This window comes from Pelodiscus sinensis, chromosome 7 (genome assembly GCF_052426305.1).
Source record: "Pelodiscus sinensis isolate ZL-2025 chromosome 7, ASM5242630v1, whole genome shotgun sequence".
NCBI lineage: Eukaryota > Metazoa > Chordata > Testudines > Trionychidae > Pelodiscus > Pelodiscus sinensis.
Window position 1 is genome coordinate 16200912 of NC_143058.1, and position 16544 is coordinate 16217455.

General features: G+C 38.0%; 1 protein-coding gene across 2 annotated transcripts in view; it reads right to left on the reverse strand.

The window, feature by feature from the left end:
• DPP10 (dipeptidyl peptidase like 10) overlaps window positions 1-16544 on the reverse strand; it is a 468324-nt gene that overhangs the window by 183344 nt on the left and 268436 nt on the right. For both annotated transcript variants that reach the window (XM_075933252.2, XM_075933251.2), the window contains one exon: window positions 13888-13962. In XM_075933252.2, the coding sequence (XP_075789367.1) occupies window positions 13888-13962 (75 nt within the window). The remainder of the gene's footprint in view (window positions 1-13887; window positions 13963-16544) is intronic.

Sequence of the window (16544 nt, forward strand, 5' to 3'; positions counted from 1 at the left end):
TCACCCTACTACATAAAATCCAAACATGTAAAGATGCAGTGATGCACATAACCTCTCCATATATAGGAATACTCTTGGTATTATTTATACAACTTTTTAAAAAGACGTATAAATTGGAGATCACAGTTTTGCTTGACCTATACTCACATTTTCCATTTTTTTTTAGTTCCCCCACAAAAAGCGTGGTCCAAATTTATTGGACAAAATCAATAATATAGTAAACTTTGTATTGGATTACAATCATTTAGTACTATCTCCAATTAGAACTCCTAACATTATTTTTCCTGTTGATTTATTCAGGCCATCTACCCTGATTTCACTTTTATAAACTCATTTCTTCATTCCACCTTGCTGAAGAAGAATTTCCGAACGGCCATCTATTTGATGAAAATGTCACAAGTACCTCATCTTCTCAAAATGTGTGTGTTGCAACAAAAGTGCAAAATCATTTTTTTAATCTAATACACCTCCACTACCTCCTCTAAAATGGTTAGTATAGACAATGAGTTATAAAAGAAAAAATTTATACTTTTTAAGGTTTATAATAATGAACTGAATTCAATTCCATTCAATTTTTCATGGACTATGATGGACAGAATCTTCAGTTAAGGGGACTTTTCTAGGGCATCTCTGGACATTACCATTATATAGAACAAAGATATTATAAAGACTCTCAAGGCATAATGTTGACAGTTTGATATCAGGAGCTAGAATTTTATTACTAGAATTATTCAGCAGATGAAAGAAACTGTTTATTTAATTAAACAAGTATGAAAGACTTGTTTTATCTTTGTACAGCTCTCAGCATAGTAGAACCCAACTGTAATAGGCTTTTCTGAGTATTTCCTCCCAAAAATACTGTTTCCAACAGATCTGTCACAATATCTTAGTCTACATTAAGGGGTTTTGTACCAGTGCGACTATGTTGATATAGTTGGACCAGTTCTAACACCTGATGTAGATACGATCCCCTGGTACAAAGTGGGGTTTGACCAATTACAGTTTACTTTATCACAGCGGCTGTGTCTACACTGGGCCACTTATTACGGAAAATCAGCCGCTTTTCCGGAATAAGCTGCGAGCTGTCTACACTGGCCCTTGAATTTCCGGAAAAGCAACAATGCTCTACTGTACAAAATCAGCCACTATTCTGGAAAAACTATTCTGCTCCCGCTCGGGCATAAGTCCTTATTCCGGAACACTGTTCCAAAAAAGGGCCAGTGTAGACAGCCCAGTAGTCTTTTCCGGAAAAGCGCGTCTACATTGGCCACAGACGCTTTTCCGGGAAAAGGGCTTTTCTGGAAAAGCAGCCTGCCAATGTAGACGCTCCTTTTCCGGAAAAACTGAAAATGGAATAGTATTCCGTTTTAAGCAGTTCCGGAAATTCATGCCAGTGTAGACACAGCCAGCATGTTTTCCACATTATTTAACTCTACTGCTAATGTTATACTGGAGCAATTTCTTTCAATGTAGATGAAGTCCCTGACAATTACTTCTTATAGTAAAATGTCTTAGCAGACCACTACAATATTTAAACAAATAATGCCTTACAAGATGCAAGTGCTCAGGAGGAGCTAGGATTTCCAACATTTACTCATGTTGAGTAGACCCATACACCTCCAAAAGTCCCACTCATGTTAATGAGACTATTTGAGAAGTAATGATTGAGTCAACAGAAGCATGTAATATACAATCTAGCCCCAAGTCAAACTTGTTTTCAATATTTTTGCCCCAAATGGTAACTGATTTGATCTGAAATGGCCTAAAACTTTTTGAAAAATCAAAGTTATTTGTCAGGTTCAAGCACATGTATGGCAAATTTTGTCACTATCATGGTCTAACTCATTTATGAAATCTGTAGACATCACTGAAGAATAAGGGAAGTAATTTTTGTTAACTTCACTGCTGCTTGAGACCATGTCTTCCTTTGATTTTATTTAATTGTCCTCCACTTGACTGTCCAACTACGTTCTTCTTTCTGTAATGAATTAGTAGATCATTTTATTCCTTCCTCCCCGTCTCTATTCTAGTTTCATTTACCACCTCTAGGCTGATGACTGGTAGTAGGGGGAAAAAATTACAGCTCTGTAATAAAAAAATCAGATGTCAGAATTTTAAATGAATTTGCTTTCATAGAATCATAGAATACTAGACCTGGAGAGATCATCAAGTCCAGGCTCCTGCCATCACGGCAGGATCAAGCACCATCTAGATCAGGAGTGGGGAACCTCAGGCATGGGGGCCGGATGCATCCATCAGCGTTCCTGGATCTGATCTCCAAAGCTCAGGGCCAACCCTAGACATGGGGGAGCCCACACTTGTGCTCCAGCCCCTCTGCTGCCCCCCTGGGGACTGGAGTACACAAAATCTATTAGGGTGCCCTCCTCCCCAAACTCTGGTGTGCAAGGGGAATGTAATATGTTTTTCTTCTCAGTCAGGGGCCACAATGAGGTTGTTTTTTTTCTACTTCTCATTTGTGTGCAGCCCTCAACTGATTTTTCTGTGGGTCAGTGACCCACAACCCCAAAAAGGGTCCCTACCCCGATCTAGATCATCCCTGATAGACATCTATCCAACCTCCTCTTAAATATCTCCAGTGATGGAGATTCCACAACCTCCCTAGGCAATTTATTCCAGTGATTAGCCACCCTAACAGTTAGGATGTTTTTCCTAATGTCCAACCTAAACCTTTCTTGCCACAATTTAAGCCTATTGCTTCTTGTCCTATCATCAGAGGATAAGGAGAACATTTTTTCTTCCTCCTCCTTGTAACACACTTTTAGATACTTGAAAACCACTACGATGTCTCCCTCTCAGTCTTCTCTTTTCTAAATTAAGCAAGCCCAAATCTTTCAGTGTTCCCTTTAATGAAATTAATAAAACGTGAATTGTCTTATCCTTCCATCAAAAGCTATGTATGGGATACATCCAGTCCACTTAATTAGCCTCATTAATATGGGTCCTACAATTGACAGGTACTTCTTCTGCTGTTTATATATATATTGGTTTCTATTATTTCCACTCCAATTCATCTGATGAAGTGGGATTTACCCATGAAAGCTCATGATTCTATATATTTTGGTTCGTCTCCTAGGAGCTACAGGACTACTCATTGTTTTTAAAGTTACAGACTAATAAAGCTACTCCTCTGAGCCTTATCCAAAGAATACTGAGTGTTCAGTAACTACTCCAGAGCTTAACAACACTTAACAACACCATCATCATCTCAATGCAGGACATTGAGCGAACCAATGTTGAGTAATATATTAAGATTATCTGTTGGACAATGTAATCTCAGTCAGACATTAATAATTATTCTTCAGATAATTCAGACTTAATCTGAATGCCAACAGTATTGAAAGGAAATATTTGTTTTGTCAATACATGTTTTAAAAAAATAAATGCTATAAAATTCATTTTTAATGAACAAAAAGGCTTATCAATCATGAGCTTCCCTTCCAATACAATTTTGTAAAACAAGATATAAAGCATTAATTCAAAATGGGTGTAAACAATGTAAGAGATTAGAATCAAGAGAAAAAAGACTCATCTTACTGTATATTATATCAAATTATTTATTATTATTACAACATTTTGACAGCAGAAGCAATTTCCATTCTGGTTAGTTTCAAAGAATGTGGGCTGAAATGCATTCTCACTTGTGTAAATCCAGTGTAACTCCATTAAGTCAATTTATTGTAGTTGGCTGTACGTGTTAAAAAGCTATGGGAAAAGGATGTTAATGTTTTCTATATGAAACTATAAAGTTAATGGAGGTGCACAATCCATTTAATAATTCAAAGAATCAGTGTCTTCTGAAGCAGATGACAAAGCCTTCTGATATTTACAAATTCAAGATTTACCATTTCTATCTCAGAAATACCTTTAATAATGTAGTAGTTTGGCCAGTGATAAAAATACATTGCTGGATTATTGTGGATATGTAGGGATCAGAGGTGTACCACATCATATTTTAATTTATAAGCTTTGATAATTAATTTATATGAAGATACTATTCTATGTGGTAGAAGAAGAATCAGACCCACAGTAAACCACAGTATGTTCCCAATATGATCTCAACATAAATAATATTCCCTTTCTATTTTTATAATTGTCTCAACCTTCATATCGTTTCCTGTCTCCTACTCACTAAGGTCTGGGTTTCATTATTCTTTGCATTATCTAATTAGAGGTCCAGCACAGGAAACACTAAATACTAGGTATGCTAACTAATACAAGTAGTTCCCATCGGAGTCAATGAGAAAACTCATGTTAGTAGGTATTTCAGACTGATATTAAAAGTTTGCAGGATTAGAAATCACAGATAGATACCTCATGTTTTTAGTTCTGTAAAATGGCATGTACTTCTTTGGTGCTACACTGCTAATACACAGACATTTAAAAAAAATCAAATATCCATGGTAAATAAGCAGTACACCATTGTCACCTTCAGAATAGTTATTATTTATGAAATCCCTTCTACACAATTAGAACTTTGAGTTAAAAATAAAGAAGTGTGAAGATCTGGCTTTTAAAAAACTGAGGTCAACAGGGGTAGCTCATTTTATTGCATTGACCAGATGAAAATCTAGTCTTTCAAATACATGGTTTTAACACCTATCAACTGAATAACTATTGGAAATTCTAACAGTGAAGCACGGGAACAAACTTCTGCATTTTTTTGGAAATTCTATTCATTTTTGTTAGCTAGGGATACACATGAGAAATAAAATGCCCCTCTAGATTGATGGGCCTTTTAAGACTACACTTGAAAGAGAATCCTCTGAACTGTCATTCATGCTTAAATTCGACACTTTCTGCCTAAGTTTGAATAAAGACTAATTATCTTACCCATTACAAAGATAGCTTCTCCAAATATCACCTCTAATATCATTAGCTCATAGACATTTATCTCCCCATCCCCATTCCCCTTCTGTTCTGAAATTTGATTTGTCCTTTTCATGTGTGTTCATTTTTTAAAATTGTATCCTTTGGTATATATGGTTGTGACAATTTTCTTCCACTATTTGATCTTAGGAAGTGGGTCTGGCCCACGAAAGCTCATCACCTAATAAACCATCTTGTTAGTCTTTAAAGTGCTACATAGTCCTGTTTTTGTTTCATCTAGATTGATTTTGCTAACCTGGAAGTAGAGAGAAGTGGTAATATTTGGATCTTGGGTTAAAGTCAAATCTCATTGACTATGTCTACCAGTGCTTTTTTTGTAAGAAAAACTGTGCCGGTACTCCAGGCTCAAAGTTGTTGAGAAAAAAAAAAAAAAGCTGCGCCGGGGGCCGAAATACGGTAGCAGCCGCTTTAAGAGCCACATGTCCTGAGTGGGCATCTGTTGGGAGCCAAGCTGCCCCAGGAAAATGCTAATAGGTGCTAGTATGCCAGAGGGGAATCCCATTCAATTTAGGTATGATGGGAAAATAGGTCCCATCCTGGAAAAACTCTGCCACATCCAGGGAACGTGTCTGCTCTCCCGCTTTTTTGTGTGTGTGGAAGAGCAGACACGCTCTTTCAGAAGCCCTGTCTTCCTCCTTCCACTAGAAAGAAGGGCTTCCACAGTGAAAGAGGAGGCTTTTCTGAAATTTGGCTCAGTGTATATGGGAAAAGGGTACGCAAATTGTGCTCCACCTTTTATTGCAGAGAACTATTTATTTTATTCTTTTAACCACATTTGAAACTAGCCACAAGTTGCAATAAATAAACAAGTTAACCAAAGTACCTCAGTAAGGTTATAAGCGTATTCCTATTTAAGCCACAGTGACTTGGACATGAAGTGGAGAAGGCAAAAAACACACAAAAAACAGAAACATTCTCTGGTTCTCCACCAATTGGCTTATGATAGAAACAGTTCCATCCTTTCCCCTCCCCAAACAGGTATTCAGCTAGAACCACAGCATCTGTCATGTTGTGATACTTGTTCCTAGGTTGGGGAAAAAAGTGGATGGGAGGGAGAGAGGTGTGTTTCTGGGATAGAATTGAGAAAGGCTGCAAATGACCGCCACACTGGGTTAAATTCTGGGAGCGAGGGAATGCTAGAAAATCAGCATACCTCCCCTGTGGCCAGAGACTCGCAGGTAAGGAGATACCTAATGTTTCTGAATGCGTGTCCCTTTTCACCACTGGCTCCAGAAACTTCTGCCCATTGAGGCAGGTGGGCAGCATTTTGATAGGGAGTGAAACGGAGAATGTGATGCTCATTTCAGTTCTTTATTTCATATGCAGTAGTCAAAAAAATGAGTGCTGTCTGGAGAATTCCAGGGGCAGCTTTATTAACATCGCCAACCTACAGGTAATGCACTTGGGAAAATAATACTCCCGAGTCAGACTTCTATGACTACAGGATGGCATCATTTTGTTGAAAACACCTGCATCATTTTGATTTTTTACACTGTTTCTTCTAACTTTGAATAATCTTTAGATTGAGAAAACAATCAGCAAACTGATTTTTTCCCTCTTTCAATTTCAGCAGAACAATTACCATAATTAATTTCACAGACCAAGAAGATAAGATTACTGATATAACTGAACATTTAACTGCCTTGTAATTGGCAGGAAGATTATCTCATAATGCATAACAGATAACCATAATTTAAGGCTTTAATGCATTTTTTCTCCTGGATTCTTCTAATCTGCAAATAAGGTCTTGTAGATTTTTGCACTGCACTTTAAAAGCTAACATCAGAGGCAAACTGAAAAAGCTCAATAAGTGTGCCACTTCTCTCAATTTACTCTGTTCTTTGTAGGTTGTGGTCAGCTCCGTTATTATTCTCTAAAAATACATATAACTACTGTGGAGTGGTGATGAGCATTCCCTCACAGCAGATAACCAACTTCAGTCTCTGGTGATTTCTCTTCAACTGTCTTGCTGTGCTTGAGTCATTATGTTGTTTGATGCATTAAACTACAACTTTTCAGAAAGTGTTTTGAAATATTTTTCATTCACATATAATGATCAATTCAAAAATAAAAAAAACAACAACAGTTAATGTCATGACTCAGCTTCCTTCACAGGCTGCACTCCCCTTCATCCTGCACTTACCCTAACTGATTATTCAAAATCACTGCTTCTGGTGTATGGCTTCTGACAGAGCAAAGAATGAATTAGATGTTGGGTAAGTGATGTAGCACTCTATCACAGCAGTAGCAGCATCTGGAGACTTCAAGCACATCCATCTACTATTTACTGTGCTGTAAACTAGCATTGTTTTACACACCTTCCCCAGTGAGACTAGTTTACAGTTTAAAAACTCAATCCAGGCAAGCACACACTTAATTTCTATAGAGTGCAGGGGACTAGACTCGATGACTTTTCAAGGACCCTTCCAGTTCTAGTGTTCTATGATGATTCCTGAATGGGGATGCACCTAAGTTCATATCATAAGTGGTTTCCTGAATCAGGAACTAAAATGGGGAAATAGAAATTAGTTCAAGAAACACAAGTGGTAGATTCTGTCTCAGAGGGGTAGCTGTGTTAGTCTGTATCTGCAAAAACAACAAGGATGACTGTGGCACCTTAAAGACTAACAGATTTACTTGGGCATAAGCTTTCATAGGTAAAAACCAACTGTGCCATCCTTTAAGGCCAGTGCAAAAGAAAAGATGGAATAAGCATATACAGTTTTCTTTATAGTAAGCAGAACTTTTTCTAACTTTTGTCAGCTGTTACTATTAACATGTAAACAAACAAACAAAAGAATTGAAATAGCAGATTTCAGTCATTTATTAAAAGCTGAGGGAATTCCTTCCCTAAAACTCTCCCCTGGCTTCCTAATGCAGCCACCATCCACATCATCACCACTCTGGGTCTTAGCTGGGAATCTTAGATGTAACATCTCATTCTGTATACAATACATGCAGTCTCCCTCCTGCTGTGCTCTCTTTCCACAGAGGGCACTGGTCTGACTACTACAATGTATTTTACATCTCCTGAAAATATAGGCCACTTTATTCTTCGTATTAGTTCTCACTTTATGTTCTGTTACCTGGTAAAGTAAGAACCTTTTTCAAGGATGCTCCTCAGATTGCATGAGCATCAGTAATGGCAGTCTGAGCTGCAGTCGGCTGATACACAGGAGTTTTGGCAAAAGCAAGGAATTGTGGAGAATGGGACAGACAATGTGAAAATGTGAAGCTACACAATAGTGAATGCACTGAACCCCTCCCCCACTTCACTGTTGTTATAAGTAATCCCAAAAGTGACCGTACCTGTCAGCAGTTTTACTGTAGCATGCTGTCATAAAGATAGAAACACGTGTGGCCAGAAATCAATACACCATAACGTAAGGATTATTCCATAACAACTATCTTGCACATGGTAAAGGCTGTAATTTTGCCACATACCAAGTTTAGAAAGCAACACTACACCAGCTGCTGTGGCACAGTTTGATTCCTTTGTTCTCTTGATTAGGCATGATTTAAATGATTCATTCAATTATTACTTTTGTATTCAAAGATGGCTTATTTTCATGCAGATTTATGTCCTGTTATGCATAAAGGACAATCTTAATTGTGCTGAAACAACTGCAAATTTAATTAAAGTTTGCCATTCCACGCATAAAATAGATTAGAGAAAATGCTGACTATGGTAAAATAAATAACCAACTATTTAATTTAACTCAAGATTTATTTTTAATCCAAACATCAAAATAACCTTGTTTCTAATTACAATTTCATGACAAATGTCTTGAACAAACATTTGTCTCTACTTTACTTCAATCTGTTCAGCTGAATTACACTAGCTTCTTTACAGCACTCTTGTTGATTTATAAATCTGCACCAGCTGCATTACTATATCACCACAGAACACAGATAAACATATGCAAACTATTAGTCTTATTAAAGAAAAAATATTACCCCAAGATTTATGAATAGCTTAAATCCAATCAAAGGGCTTACCATTCCTTTAATGATTACCCGTAACGAATAAAGGAAAAGAAGAGTCAGAGTCTCAGGAGGTGAAAAGTTATACTGATTTATGCCAGCTAGATCTAAATGTTTAAAAACAGACCAATTTTGGTTTCCAATAACCACTGAGTGTCACTGAAAAGCTATACATATAGTCTCCAGAGTGGTATTTTCTAATATCAGAAGCAAATACTTCTGTATGACAACAGTATAATTTTCAATGGCCTCAACTAAAGGAAGAACCTGGCCACATCTTGCTCCCATTAAAACCAGTCTGAAAACTCCCATGGGATATGTATTATACTTCATGTTCTATTTTGAAGTCTATCTTTTGAAGCTTTGAAATTAAAATTAATTTCAGGAGGGCAAATCTGAACACTGCTACTGACACAGATTTCCTCAGGACAGCCCTCAGTGGGTCGAAGCATCCCAGCTTGGGAAAGGTTGGAAAGGGAACGGGTGGGGGAGAGTGAACATCATGTCTTCTAACACTTCACAACACCATCATCTCATCATGACTAAACCCCTTTAAAAAGGGAATTTCAGGGGCAAGTTACTGCCAGTAGGGTAGGTTACTGTCAGCAGTAACAGCTACACTAGAAGGAGGCCAGCCAAAACCAAAATAAAACAAAACAAAAAAAGATCTGGTGCTCCTGGATAGATGCCACTAGCTTCCTGTGCATCTTTGCAGTGTTCCACTAGCACTAGCTCCAGGGCTTCTTGTACACAGAAGCAAACCCCACTTTCCTAACAGCAGGAGTCAGAGTGCAAATAATACGAGGCAAATAGTGTGGAAAAAATAGAGAAGAAGCTGATGAAATATGACAACATCAGAAATAAAATTACCATTTTAAATAAATTAAGTAGATCAGGCATAGCTATTTCTAAATAAACCAAGGATGAGAGATGAGAAAATACACATTTTACCTTATAGGTAATCATGTTCTGCAATTGCTTTCACAATTTGTACTGTTTTAAGATGACCACATATACTTACAGGCAGATTTTTATTTGGGATTGCCTGGTGTAACTTTCTTGACTGCAGTGGGTTTATGCCAATTTAATGTAGTCGAGAGTCTAGTTTAGTGAATAGAGCCGTGGAGTGGAACTCTGGACACCTGGATTTTATCCCTACTTCTGCCATTGAAATGTTGGATGATGTTGCAGACATCACTGCCCCTTTCTGCATCTCAGTAAAATGGGGACAATGTTATTGTCTTTTTTTGTAAGGCACTGTGCGATTTACTGACGAAAAACCTACGCAAGAGCTAGTTTTAATGTGCATTAATAAAACAAACACTATGTTTTTTATAATATACAACATTAGTACTGTTCATCTGGCAAATAGTACAACTGTAACATTCAAGGATAACCTCTGGGGAAGGTGGGGGCCTAGCTGAAATCCCAGTGAAGTTAGGTGGCTGACTTCTATGGTTTTAGGTCAGGGCCTATAGTAGTTACATGATTACTGTGAATGTGTTTCATGTAGTTAACATGGTGTTGACGGTGTTCTCACCTCTGTGCTGTCTTCTGGAATTTTTTTACTAAATGGAATTATTATTAAGAGTGGGTTTCAAGAAAATAAAAGTAAGCAAATAATAGAAAAGCATAATCATTTGCATTTGGATAGGAATTCAGGTTTTGAGATTCGTATGTACATTGGACAAACGTCTCAGACACTTCGCCAAAGGATCAATGCCCACAAAACAGATATTAGTCAGGATCACAAAGAAAAAACAGTTTCTTGCCATTTCAACCAGAAAGGACATTGTCTCAACGACTTGATTACCTGCATCCTGCTTCAAAGACCTTTTAAGATAACACTTGAAAGAGAATCTCTGGGGTTTTTTCAGCTACACCAGACTAACACGGCTACATTTCTATCACCTATTTTCAAGGAACAGAAAATTACCATGTAACTTTTGTTCAAGACAGACCTAGAATTTTTTGCAGAAATTAATTTAAAAAGAAAATCATGATCTGTCTGAACAAATTAATGACGCTACCAAAATCAAATAAGCTAGGAAGTATTTGCAAACTTTGCTTATCATTTGTTTTCATGCTTAACTGCTTATGTGCTATAGCACAGGGAATGGCTACGTATCTTCTCTACCTCTAAATACCTGGTGGTAATTGACCTTTCAAATGAAATACAGTATTGTACATAAAAGTAATAATAACAAAGAGAGAGAGAGAGAGAGAGAGTTCTTCTGTAAAGATTTGAAGGCTCTTAGCAGCTCACTAAGTCAGACCTTAATTCATGTAGACATAAAGGGTAAAATTTGTTCTTGGTGCTGCTCCACTGAAGTTCTCCCGATAATACAGGAATAATGATGCTGTACTGCCCTATTTCTCCATATCAGAATATATCACATAACAAAAAGCAGGTCAATAAGTTGTCAAATATATCTACTATTTCCACACAACCAGGAATAGTTAGGAAGGATAATCACAAGGAGCCAAGCAATGTTTTGACCAGTAATCAGACTTGAATCTTTATATCTACTGTTTAAAATCCTACAACACAAACTACAGTGCATTCATCTCAGTTCTTGTATTTAGGAATAACTGCTTCCTTTTAATGTGGTGAAACAAACAAACTAAATTTTTTCCAGGTTTTGTTATCCCAAGAAATTCAGCAAATTAAAAACAAGCAGTCTAAGGTGAGTTACCAACATGAGGTTTATCAGACATAAGTAATCAAATCCATATGTTCCTATCTCTGAATACTGATTTCTGAAATTAAGGAAAGAAATTATTTCAACTCTGTGGAATTTGTAACATTAAGAGTTTATTGTCCCAAAATATTATAAAAGGTTTATCTGTACAGCAATTTAATACATCAGGCTCTCAAAGTCTTGTGAATAATGGGCATGCCAGTTCGCCTTTTATGTTATCTGTGTTTTAGAGAAAATCCTGGCTTCTATGTGTGTTCTACATTCAAACCCTTATTTAATTTGCCTGCACAAAAAAGATTCTAAGTTTTTATAAGCAGATTATGACTTTACTGATGTAAACTGCCAAATTATTAACACTCTAAACCCTTGATTATGCATAAGAAATATACATTTGCGTATAGACTGAGGGATTTTCAGTGGCACAGATCATACTACTAGTGAAGAAAATAGTAAAACTTCCACAACTTGAATGGGTCTAGAGCAGTGATACTCATACCTCAGTGGTTTAGAAGCTAAATTAGCTATCTACCTTATCCAAAACTGCCACAGTCATGAATTCATTCTCTCTCTCTGATACACACACAAAAATGATTGACCAAACATTTTACAGTTGTTTAATAACATAAAAAGAGCCAGAGGAGACACATTAATATGTTCTTTGATAAGATAACGAGCCTTGTGGATAAGGGAGAAGCGGTGGATGTCATATACCTAGACTTTAGTAAGGCATTTGATACAGTCTCGCATGATATTCTTATTGATAAACTAGGCAAATATAACTTAGATAGGGCCACGATAAGGTGGGTGCATAATTGGCTGGATAACCGTAGTCAGAGAGTTGTTGTTAACGGTTCTACATCCTGCTGGAAAGGGATAACAAGTGGAGTTCCTCAAGGGTCTGTTTTGGGACCCGTACTGTTCAATATCTTCATCAATGATGTAGATATTGGGATAGAGAGTACGCTTATTAAGTTTGCAGATGATACCAAACTGGGTGGGGTTGCAACTTCTTTGGAGGATAGGGACATAATTCAAAATGACCTTAGCAAGTTAGAGAAATGGTCAGAGGTAAACAGGATGAGGTTTAATAAAGAGAAATGCAAAGTGCTCCACTTAGGAAGGAACAATCAGTTCCATACATACAAGATGGGAAGTGACTGTCTAGGAAGGAGCATGGCAGAAAGGGATCTAGGGGTCATAGTGGACCACAAGTTGAATATGAGTCAACAGTGTGATGCTGTTGCAAAAAAAGCAAATATGGTTCTAGGTTGTATCAACAGGTGTGTTATAAGCAAAACTCGTGAAGTCATTCTGCCGCTCTACTCTGCACTAGTTAGGCCTCTGCACTGGAGTACTGTGTCCAGTTCTGGGCGCCACATTTCAAGAAAGATGTGGAGAAATTGGAAAGGGTACAGAGAAGAGCGACAAGAATGATTAAAGGTTTAGAGAACATGACCTATGAAGCCAGGCTTCATGAACTGGGCTTGTGTAGTTTGGAAAAAAGAAGATTAAGGGGGGACATGATAGCAGTTTTCAAATATCTAAAAGGGTGTCACAAGGAGGAAGGAGAAAATTTGTTGCTCTTGGTTTCTGAGGACAGGACAAGGAGTAATGGGCTTAAAGTGCAGCAGGGGAGGTTTAGATTGGACATTAGGAAAAAATTCCTAACTGTCAGGGTGGTCAAATATTGGAATAAATTGCCAAGGGAGGTGGTGGAATCTCCCTCTCCGGAGATATTTAAGAACAGGTTAGATAGACATCTGTCAGGGATGGTCTAGACGGAGCTTGGTCCTGCCTTGAGGGCGGGGGGCTGGACTCGATGACCTCTTGAGGTCCCTTCCAGTCCTATTATTCTATGATTCTATGATTCTATGATTAAAAAGAGACGCTTGCCGTTTTTGAGCCGCAGTCTGAGTATCACTGGTTTGCAGTTTGACCCTATATAAATGACAGATTACGTAACCTATTTGAGATAGTAAGTTGTAGTAGATCAATGAGCTCTGGATAATTAAAGGTGTATTTGCATTATTTTTTCTTTGCAAATTATAAACTGTAGGTCAGATCCTTAGCTGGTGTAGAAAATTGTTTTAATGGAGCTTTGCTAAGTTACACCAGCTGAGAAACTGAAGATCTATAGATATACTGCCACCAGTTTATTTTAAAGGACTTGAAAGAAAATGAACCATATGTGTATCTAATTATATTAAATGCAATCATAAAGTAAATCAGAAAAGATAAAAGCATTTATAGTATCAATTAATGAGACAACTAAATGTAAAAATAGTTTGCTTACCTGTTTCACATCATATGCCAAAAGAACATATCTTAAATCTGGTGAGACTGAATATCTTGATGCTTTGAAAGTTACCTAAAAACAAGTAATAATATGGGTAACTAACTAATGCAAGCTCAACTTTTCCAAAGAATACGGAATTCATTTAAAACTTCTAAGATAATTCTATTACAAACAACTGAATTATTTGTATATCAGAAGGGCTGTACTAATTCTCAGCGTAGTTTCATTGACATTAGGTAAGTACAACAGATGAATTTGGCTGCCATGCTATCAACAAAATAATAATAATAAAAACCTGAGACTCGATCAAGATAGCAACACTATGCTCAACCTTAACTGTTTGAAGGAGGGAAAGTATAAGCAACACATTTACACTGGAGGAGGAACGAAGCTCCTGCTGGTATATACTTCATAGACAATTATGAATGAGACACCTTATCGGGTTAAGCTTAAAGATAATGTACAGGAAAAATGTATAAGCACATTGCAGTCAGAGCTTTGTCTCTCTAGTTGCTCCTCTTTTATCTTTATGAGCATACACATTTTATAGAACAACCTTCACTAAAAGATAATGTCTTTTATTTTACAGGAAAGAAGAAAACAAGAAGAAAACTCCCTAGTGGAAAGTAAAGTGAAACAGAAAGCAGCATTATAAAACTAATATTGCTTTATATATAGCTAAGTCTGCATGACACCCAATTGAATTCAGAGCAATAATTTCATCAAGGAGTAATGCTGATGTCAGAAAGAATTTAATGCATTTAATGCAGAAGGAGGATCAGAGTGTGCCTGAAGAAACAGTGCTACTGAAGAAAAATGTTATATTAATTTGGGTAGACATCAGCAAGGGCAAAAGGGCCTGAGCATGTGCACACCAATGCCTTCGCTAACATGCTTGGAGTATGTAGACATGGATAAACTGGGCCTTACTAAACACACATACCGGTTAGCTACCGGCACATGCCAGAGGTGAAAGGAAACCGGTGAGCCCTGGTGCACCACTCTGGCAAGAGAGAACTGGCCGGCTGGAGCACTTGGCTGCAGGAGGAGGTGTGATGCGCTCCCAGCTGGGCTCTCAGGGCTTCCTTCTAAACAGCAGGCAGGCAAGTTAAGGGAGCAGGCTGGCTGGGGGTGTGCTGCTTCACTTATCCAGGACTGCCCCAGCTCCAAACTCCCCTTCCCCCTGGGGCACCATTTAGGGATGGTGGGGTGCTGAAGCCCCCTAACTCCCAATATTGGTACAGGGATGCTGCTTGTTGTTCCCCCTCCCATCAAGGGAGCAAGAGCAAATCACCCAACCTGCATGCATTCCTCTCCTTCCTGGATGGGGAAGACAGAGGAGGGGGCAGAGGAGTGAGTGACCTGTGTTGTGAGCCTCCCTTTTACTCCCTGAGAGTGAGGAAAGTGAACACTAAGCAGCATCCTGGTACAAACTGGGAAGGGTGGGGGAGGGTGAGCTACCTCTGCCTAAATACCACCCTTACAGTCCCCCATCCACACATACCCAAGCTCCATACCCTGACCTCCCCCGGTCTTCTGACCATTCCCCACTCCTCACATACCTCAAACTTGACTTCTGCACCCTCCCACCCCTCCTTCTCTGAGCCCCACCCACCCTACACTTAAATTTCTTAAAGTTATTGTTGTATCAGCCCCCAAGCTCTACCCACTTCCCTGACTGCTCTACACACCCCTGAGAAGGGATGAGATACAACAGTACCTGTAAGAAAATTAAGTTGATTTCACCTCTGCTATGTCCTTAGATGAATATATGGAAATTGCATGTTTGAATCTGAAGGCAGAATTTTAACCCATATAAAATGTCGAGCACCAAGCTTGCAAAAGAAGTCACCAGGAAAACTTAGGTTTTAAAACACAAACAAATGGTATTATTTTAAGATTGAGCACAACACTTCTACAAGTGGCAGGAGAAAAATAAAGAAATACAAGAAACAGAGAAAAATAAACGAAAAGAATTGTGGGTTTAGATTCTTCTTCTTCTTCTTCTTCTTCTTCTTCTTCTTCTTCTTCAAAACAAAAGATTCCTGTCCCCCAACCTAGCCTTCATTGATTGACTGTTATGCAGTTATGACAGATCATGCATGTGACATTCCACTTATTTGGCAAACACTAAGAACATTTTTAGATGAGGATTTCTTCATTTTGGGCAATGTATTAATTATTGCCACACTAACTCAATCTTTTGCAATACATAATGTTGGAAGTTTTCCAAAATCATTTTCAAGCAAGTGCAGTTTCCTGCATTTAGTGAGAATCTTCAGTCAGTGATTATGCCACTGTAACACTAATGACGCACTCAGAGTAAACACCTGGGCAGTTCAGCTGCAGAATTTTGGCACTTTAAGGCAAAGCCAGGAAGAGCTATCTTCTTATTTCCTATTAAAAGATCATCTCAAGTATCTGGGGATGTATAATTGCATGACACATGCTGAAGATGTCCTGGTTTGCCTTCACTCACCTGCACTGTTTTGCATGGTTTTGGGAGTGTCACATTTGTAAGTGGAGAGTCAGTAATTACAGTCTCCTGATGACAGCTAGTGGTTTTAGCAGATTACTTCCCTCCTTCTGGTATAACGGGATTGTTCTTGATAACAGAAGTTAAAAATATGGAATATTTTTATACATTCCACAAG